At 47.9% G+C, this 8,876-nt stretch overlaps 1 protein-coding gene across 5 annotated transcripts in view; it reads right to left on the minus strand.

The window, feature by feature from the left end:
• Dnah2 (dynein axonemal heavy chain 2) overlaps positions 1-8,354 on the minus strand; it is a 135,675-nt gene extending 127,321 nt beyond the window's left edge. For all 5 annotated transcript variants that reach the window (XM_070001485.1, XM_070001484.1, XM_070001483.1 and 2 more), the window contains exons 1-2: positions 8,296-8,354; positions 4,601-4,780 (exon numbers count right to left, since the gene is read on the minus strand). In XM_070001485.1, coding sequence (XP_069857586.1) covers positions 4,601-4,766 — 166 coding nt within the window. In that variant the 5' untranslated portion in view covers positions 4,767-4,780; positions 8,296-8,354. The remainder of the gene's footprint in view (positions 1-4,600; positions 4,781-8,295) is intronic.
• Between the last annotated feature and the right edge of the window lie 522 nt (positions 8,355-8,876).

An 8,876-nucleotide genomic window follows, 5' to 3' on the forward strand; every position in this document is an offset into this window, starting at 1 on the left:
GAATAACCAGAAGTGGAACTATGGCTCAAAGTAGTAGAACACTAGCCTTGAGCAAAAAGAGAAAAAAAAAAAAAAAAGGAAGAAAGAAAAAGCTCAGGGCCAGTGCCCAAGCCCTGAGTTCAAACCCCATGACTTTTTAATTTAAAAAAATAGACAATATGGTAATGGTAATGGAATGGTAAGCCTCAAAGTGGGCCAGACCTCTCTGTAAAGAAGAAGAGCGCCAGAAGAAGACAAAATGGCATTCATTTGTTGCTATCATGATTTTAAATATTAAGGATTTTTTCCTATGCTTTTTCTTTTTTTTCTTTTTTTTTTTTTTTTTTTGGTCGGTTATGGGCTTGAACTTGGGCACTGTCCCTGTGCTCTTCAGCTCAAGGCGAGCGCTCTACCGCTTGAGCCACAGTGCCACTTCCAGTTTTCTAGTGCTTTATTGGAGATAAGAGTCTCATGGGCTTTCCTGCCTGGGCTGGCTTTGAACCGTAATCCTCAGATCTCATCCTCCTGAGTAGCTAGGATTACAGGCGTAAGTCACCGGTGCCCGGCTCCTATGCTTTTTCTATTCTCCCTAAAATATAGTGTGCAGTCTCTCATGCAAGATTCTTTTTTTTTTTTTTTTTTTTTTTTTTTTGCCAGTCCTGGGGCTTGAACTCAGGGCCTGGACACTCTCCCTGAGCTTCTTTTTGCTCAAGGCTAGTATTCTACCACTTGAGTCACAGCACTCTGCTTTTTTTGTTTATGTGGTACTGAGGAATTGAACCCAGGGCTTCATGCATGCTAGGCAAGCACTCTACCACTAAGCCACCTTCCCAGCCTTCTCATCCAAGACTCTTGATGTCAGGAATATTTCAAAATTTTGTACTGTAGGTGGTTCAGAGTATAGTTAAGTGAAAAAGCATATTTAACATGACTAAGGTCTTGAGTTCAATCCCCATCACAGAATAGAAAAGAAGGGGGAGAAGGGGAGGAAGAAGAAGGGAAAGAGAACTGGGCACTGGTGGCTCACGCTTATAATCCTAGCTACTCAGGAGGCTGAAATCTGAGGATCTCGGCTCAAAGCCAGCCTGGGCAAGAAAGTCCATGAGACTCTTATATCCAATAAAGCACTAGAAAACAGGAAGTGATGCTGTGGATCGCCTTGAGCTGAAGAGCTGAGGGACAGCACCAAACCCAGAGTTCAAGCCACAGGACTGACAAAAGAAGAAGAAGGAGGAGGAAGAGGAGGAGGAGGAAGAGGAGGAGGAGGAGGAGGAGGAGGAGGAGGAGGGGGGGGGAACGAGAGGAGGAGAGAATTGTAGTATAATATGTAATACAGTGTGGTATGTAATCCCTCAGCCCCTACCAGGGCAGGCTCTAGAATAATACTTAATAACCTAACTTTTACTATTATAAGTATTTCTGTAGTAAAAGATATGAATATTTATCCTAAGTGGGTTAAACAGACCATAAATACCTTCATGTCAGTTTAGGTTAGATTTCACCACCAAATAAGTATACATGCCAAACCCTGTGGGGGGAAATAGTTGAAGTTGTTAGAGCTTTGGAGAATTACAGAGAAGGGATTGTGAAGCTGATTAGGATTCTTCTTTTAATGGGAATTGAAGGGCACTGAAGGAAGTAAAGGATATCAATACAGAACTCAAAAGGCTATCAAGGCTGGGGGTATCACACAGTGTGGTAGGATGTGTGCATTGCATGCTCATGGCCCCAGGTTTGAAAAAAGCAGAAAAGGAGGAGGGGGAGGAAAAGGAGGAAGAGGAGGAGGAGGAGGGAGGAGGAGGGGGAGGGGAGGAGGAGGAAAGGGTTTCTATTCTCACACACCCAACTTTCACCAAAAATGTGTCATAGGCCCCCCAGTTTCCAATGGATAGGCCTCAGAACCTTCCAATTATATTTCAGTGATTTATCATAAATGCAGGACAGTTTGGGAACCTCAAGATCTCTCTGTACGAGGGTTACTGGGGCAGTTGAAAAGTTCCAGATCAAACAATAAGAAGGTGAGAGGTGGGGGAGGCATGGTTCCTTGGTGTTTGAAGGCCAATGTGTTCATTTTGAAGGGCTTTCCCTTTGCTTCCAGAGAATTCTCCAAACTAAACCAAACCTCCCTCTGCCGTTCTCCCTTCTCCCCTACTCCCTTATGCACCCAGACTCTAGGAGTCAATCAATTTTAAATTGCTTTCAACTCAGCACTTAAGAATTCAGAGGAGGCTGGGAGATCTCAAGAGGCTGAGATTTGCAGATCCCAGCGTGAAGCCGGCCTGAGCAGACAAACTGGATAGACTTTTGTCTCCAATGAACCAGCAAAAAGCTGAGAGTGGAGCTGTGGCTCCACAGATGCCAGCCTTGAGTGAAAAAGCTAAGAAAACTCTGACCCTGAGTTCAAACTCCATTACTGGCACCAAAAAGAAAAAGAAAATTGGGGGAGGGGAAGGAACTTAGAAGAAATAGTGTTGCACATTTCTCTCTCTCTCTCTCTCTCTCTCTCTCTCTCTCTCTCTCTCTCTCTCTCTCTCTCTCTCTCTCTCTCTCTCTCTCTCTCTCTCTCTCTCTCTCTCTCTCTCTCTCTGTCTCTCTCTCTCTCTTTGTTGGTCATGGGGCTTGAAGGACAGACCCAGGGTTCAGGTCCCACAACGGACCAAAAAAAAAGCATCTGACTAGTAAGCTCAAAGACAAGTTCAAACCTTAGGGCTAACCAAAAAAAAAAAAAAAGAAAGAAAGAAAGAAAAAGAAAAAGAAAAGGTGGGGCTCCAGTGGCTCACGCCTATATTCCTAGCTACTCAGGAGGCTGAGATCTTTCCAGGCAAAAAAGTCTGCGAGACTCTTATCTCCACCGGAAGTGGCACTTTGGCTCAAGTGGTAGAGCACTTGCCTTGAGCTGAAGAGCTGAGGGTCAAAGCCAAGGCTCAGAGTTCAAGCCCAACAACAACAACAAAAAAAGTCAAGAAAAGTAAACACCTGGAAGCCAGCCTATGCTACACAGCAAGACCCATCTCATATATATTAAAGGGGGTTCTAGAGGTGTATGAGGCCCCATGGTAGAACACTTGCTTATAGTGTACTCAGACCCTGGGTCTCAATTTCCAAAATACAGGGGATAATACATCCAGGGAAATAAATACAGGGCAAGCCCAGGATGTAGCTCAAGAGCACTTGCCCTGGATTCAATCTTCAACATTGAAAGAAAAAAGGGATGGGCTGGGAAGGTGGCTCAGTGGTAGAGCGCTTGCCTTGCATGCATGAGGCCCTGGGTTCAATTCCTCAGCACCACATAAGCAAAAAGAAAAAAGCCGAAAGTGGAGCTGTGGCTCAAGTGCTCGAGTGCTAGCCTTGAGCTGAAGAGATGAGGGACAGCGCCCAGGCCCAGAGTTCAAGTCCCACAACCGGACCCAAAAAAAAAAAAAAAAAGAAAGAAAAAAGGGAGGAGTTGGGTGTAGGACACTTTTCTAGCATAAAGCATTCAGTTCAAACCCTACTACAGGACCAAAAAAAAAAATTATAGATATATATGAAGATTCTAGTTCTCTCTATCCTTGACAGGACATTAGTAGTGTCAAGGAAGCCCCTATCAAAGGTCAGGTTTACACGCTGCCCCGCAGTTCTGTCCACACTGGCCACTGAACTAAAGGAAAGCACCTGACAGCAATGACTAAATAAATACCAAATAAAACCTTCCAACCCTGCTGGCTCCAGGATCAAAAACCACAAGAGGCAGCCTCTTTAAATTCTTTGCTCCCTCTTTCTAGATTTCTATTCCTGTCACCCTGAACCTGAACCTCCACAGTCTACCAAGTCCCTGCCAAAATGAGGGCGGAGATACAGGAGCCTTCAACAGATGGTAGAAAGCATCAGCCGGGCTTAGGATTCAAAGGGTGGCAAAGCAGGCTGAGTCTCCATGGTGATGAGCTTAATGGGAGAAAAACATTATTTGTTTTGCCACCCAGGGTGAAAATGGAAAAAAGGAAGAGATCAAACCCTCTGCAGTGGGGTGGGAACAACCAGAACACTTGAAATAAGGAGGAAGAGGCTAGAGAAAGGATCGGTGCCTTGGTGGGAAATTCTAAGACAGAATAAATATGAGGCTAGCCAGGAGGAAGACACAAAGAGCAGTAGGGCTGAGGTTCTGCTGACCCCTCATGGCTGGGGTGTCATGTAGTCCCTACCTTTTGTCCCTAAAACAAGAGAACCAGTTTTCCTGCCCTAAGACCATTCTAAAATACATTCTGCCTCCAAGCCCTCCATTCCCCCACCTTCCTGTGTGTGTGTGTGTGTGTGTGTGTGTGTGTGTGTGTGTGTGTGTGTGTGTGTGTGTGTGTGTGTGTGTGTGTGTGTGTGTGTGTGTGTGTGTGTGTGTGTGTGTGTGTGTGTGTACGAGTCCTGGGGCTTGAACTCAGAGCCTGGGCACTGTCCCTGAGCTTTATTTGCTCAAAGCTAGTGCTTTACCACTTGAGCCAGTGCCACTTCTGTCTTTTTCTGTTTATGTGGTACTGAGGAATTGAACCCAGGGTTTCATGTGCTAGGCAAGCACTCTACCACCAAGCCACATTCCCAGCCCTACCTACCTTCCATTTCCAAAGTCTCTTCTACCCCATGGAGTACTCACCAGGCTCCTCCTTGATGGTCTCAGGCTCTTCCTCTACCTCAACGACTGGCTGGACATTCTCAATAGGCCTAGCCTGTGGGGGCTGAACAACTTGCCCCACACGGCCACCCCGGGCACCTCCCCGGCGGCTCCCTGGTTTCCGCTTCTTGTCAGGTTTGTTGGACATTGTGTAGGCAAAACCTGCAGGTACATAGGAGTACACAGGAGTCCATTACCCAATTTTGCCCCTAATCCAGAATCCCTTTTAGATTCAAGAATTGAGGGAGACTTCCAATATAATTGTGTGTGTGTGTGTGTGTGTGTGTGTGTGTGTGTGTATAGTAGTGGGGCTTGAACTCAGTGCTGTCCTTAAGCTCTTCAGCTCAAAGTAAGCGCTCTACCACGTGAGCCACAGTACTACTTCTGGTTTTCTGGTGGTTAATTGGATATACAAGTCTCATGGACTTTCCTGCCTGGGCTGGCTTTGAACCATGATCCTCAGATCTCACCTCCTGAGTAGCTAGGATGACAGTCGTGAGCCACAAGTACCCGGCCAATATAATTATCTTTGAGGGGAGAGGGAGGGTACCTATTTCTTGCTCAGTACTAGGGGCCTGTACTCATTAGGGCCTTTGCATGCTGGGGGTGTAGTTCAGTGGTAGAACACTTGCTTAGCAGATACAATACTCTGAGTTAGATTCCTAGTACTACAAAAGAAAGGAAGGAAGGAAGGAAGGAAGGAAGGAAGGAAGGAAGGAAGGAAGGAAGGAAGGGAGGGAGGGAGGGAGGGAGGGAGGGAGGGAGGGAGGGAGGGAGGGAGGGAGGAAAAGAAAAAGAAAGGTTAGCCAGATGCAAGAGGCTGAGATCTGCGGATTGTATTTTGAAGCCAGAGGAAAGTCTGTGAGATTCTCATCTCCAATTAACCAGCAAAAAGCCAGAAGTGGCTTTTTGTGGCTCAAAAGCAAGAACACTAACCTTGAAAGAAAAATCTAAGGGACAGAGCCCAGGCTCTAAGTTCAAGCCCTAGTATCAGCACAAAAATAAATACTGGGGCTGGGAAGGTGGCTCAGTGGTAGAGTGCTTGCCTTGTATGCATGAGGCCCTGGGTTCAATTCCTCAGCACCACATAAACAGAAAAAGTCGGAAATGGTGCTGTGGCTCGAATGGTAGAGTACTAGCCTTGAGCTGAAGAGCTGAGGGACAGCGCCCAGGCTCAGAGTTCAAGCCCACGACTGACAAAAATAAATAAAATTAAAATTAAAATTAAAAACACATATATACATACACACATACAATACACACATACACACATACATACATACATACATACATACATACATACATACATACATACATACATACATACATACTAAAAGAAAAATGGGAGCTGGGCATTGGTGGCTCCCACCTGTAATCTAAGCTATACTCAGACGGCTGAGGTCTGAGGACCTTGGTTCAAAGCAAACCCAAGCAAAAAGTCTGAGACTCTTACCTCCAATAAAACAGCAAAAGCCAGAAGTGGAAATGTGGCTCAAGTGGTAGAGGGCCAGCACCAATTGAAAAAGCCAAGTGAAAGCACAGGCCCTGAGTTTAAGCCCTAGTATAGAAAGGAAGAAAGGAAAAAAGGAAGAAAGGAAGCAAGGAAGGAAGAAAGAAAGAAAGAAAGAAAGAAAGAAAGAAAGAAAGAAAGAAAGAAAGAAAGAAAGAAAGAAAGAAAGAAAGAAAGAGAGAAAGAAAGAGAAAGGAAGGAAGGAAGGATGGAAGGAAGGAAGAAAGAACAAAAGAGGGGTCTTGGAATCCTCATTTTTTTCACTAGGGTGTCCCACTTTCTTCAAAGTTGGATGCTGGTGGCTCATGCCTGTAATCCTAGCAGTTCAAAGCCAGCCAGGGAAGAGAAGTCCATGAGACTCTTATGTCCAATTAACCACCAGAAAACTGGAAGTGACACTGTGGCCCAAGGGGTAGAGCGCTAGCCTTGAGCTGAAGACCTGAGGGACAGCGCCCAGGCCCAGAAAAAGAACTCTACTTCAGGTTTTGGGGTGTGGCTCACGTAGTAGAGGTTCCCTTTAGCATGCACAAAGTCCTGTGTTCAAACCCCAGTGCTCCAAGAAGATGAAGAAAAAGGAAGAGGAGCAGGAGCAGAAGCAGAAGCAGGAGACAAAAAGTGGCTTGGAAAATTTAAGATGATCAGGGGGGAAAAAAATCTTCCAAGCTGAAGTATAGACAGTCAAACCTTTAGCCACTCTATCTTACAGGGCCCTAGGTAAGAGAAGGTCCACAGAAGGTGACTTTCTTATATACCTCATTTCCTTCCAGTTTAATGAAAAAAACCCTTCACTTACCCAGCTCAGAGTGTAAGTACCCCCAGAAAAGCATCAAACTGGGGCTAGGAAGGTGGCTCAGTGGCAGAGCGCTTGCCTTGCATGCATGAGGCCCTGGGTTGATTCCTCAGCACCACATAAGCAAAATTAAAAAAGCCGGAAGTGGAGCTGTGGCTTAAGTGGTAGAGCGCTAGCCTTGAGCTGAAGAGCTGAGGGACAGTGTCCAGGCCCAGCGTTCAGGCTCCAGGACCAGACCCCCCCACCACCAAAAAAAAAAAGAAAGAAAAAAAAAAAAGCATCAAACTGGGGGGAGGCCCCACTCAATGTGTGAATTCAAAAGTGACTACGTTTATCAGGGCACCAAGTAAGGGTTGCACTAAAATCTGAACAGCAGAATGGAAGAGTGGAGCTGTGGCTTAAGTAGCAGAGTGCTTGCAAAGCCAGCATGAGAACCTGAGTTTAAATCTCAGCAACACCAAAAAAGAAATGAAGGGACAGGACTCTGGTTTTGTGTGTTACAAGGGTTTCTTATCAGTTAGCTGAGTCTGGGTTAACTGATCAGAAAGATTAAGAACATTTGATTTCAAATGCTTTGAGAATAGACTGGGAAGCCTGAAGGACATTAGTCCTCTGTTAATAAACTTCACAAGGAAATAAGGGCATGAGGAAGGCCCAATGGTGCCTCTCAGAAAAGTAGGATGGCTGAAAGTTGGCAGGTGTTGAGAATCCCCAAGGGCCATGTTGGACTGCCGGGCATTCCTTCTTTCTTCAGCTATAAACTTGACAGCCACCTGTAGCTTTCCTTCCTCATCCCTACAGGCTGCTACAGGCATTGATCATAGGTTATGAAATTTCAGACTTGAAGGATTTGTACTTTGCTCCAAGGAAAAACGTTCTGTTAGGTCAACAAATCAATAAAACCAACTACAGCGACGCGGCTTCTTCCATCAACCTCCAGGGAAGCAGCAGGCTGCGCTGCGGCTCAGAGTGGAGCCTGGGGAGCCTTAGCCATGGGACTGACTTCCAACCGTGATCCCACACCCCGGGCCGCCGGCCTGGCGCTCACTGTCACCGGGCAGGACCTCGGGGTTACCCGTGGGCCAGTTTCCCCCTTATAGTTGCTTTCTCCACACCACTGGCCCCTCTTCTTCACCGTACCCCTAAATGCTCCTTCTCCTTCCTCTTCCCTCAAAGCTGCCTCTTCTCCCCCCCCTCCTCTCTCTTCCACTAAATGCCCCGGACCCCCCAAATTACCCTTTCTCCCTGGCTCTTCCCAACCCCACGTCCTGCACACCCAGCTGCCCTCTCTCCCCAACCACCATCCCTTCCTAGGCTGCCACGACTGCCACTAGTGCCCAGCGTGACTTCCTTCCTTCCCTGTACCCCGACACACACCTCACAGCCACGCCGACCCTGTCCTCCCGTGGGCGACCGTTGAGCCACACCAACTAAGAAGTTGCCCTGCGTGGCCTTCCGCCCCACCCCCACCCGCACGCGTCGCTATGGCAACCCCGGGCAGGGCCGGGTGAGTGGCAGGTCCGTGGAGCCCGCCGCCACTGCGCAGGCGCGTGGACGAACTCCTGCACGGCTTTCCCATCCCTCGCGTGTTCTCCCCCGCGTGGACCCGGGACGAGAGGGGTGGTGGGGACCTAAGCAGAAAGTGACGGCGGGAGGTGCGGGGAGGGGGAGGTATGGATGTGCGGGACCACGCTGGAAGGGCTGGCACGGGAAAGAGTTGGCCACAGTCCCGAAGGGCATTGAGAACACACGGGTGCCCCCACGCCCGACCCCCGGGCTCCAGCCCGAACTGCACCAGGAGATGGCGCCCGGCGTCCCGCGGGGGAGACTGGCTCGCCTTCTGGAAGGTGCTCCAGGATTTCCAAGCAGCCGTGGCTGCAGCTGGGTCCGGGAGAAAAACCGGGGCTGGAGCACCCCTGCCCTTCGGCTCGAGTCCCCCTTCTGGGTCCGGACTGGGG

The sequence above is a fragment of the Dipodomys merriami genome, unplaced genomic scaffold, assembly GCF_024711535.1.
Source record: "Dipodomys merriami isolate MVZ:Mamm:240054 unplaced genomic scaffold, mDipMer1.0.p SCAF_59, whole genome shotgun sequence".
Taxonomy (NCBI): Eukaryota; Metazoa; Chordata; class Mammalia; order Rodentia; family Heteromyidae; genus Dipodomys; species Dipodomys merriami.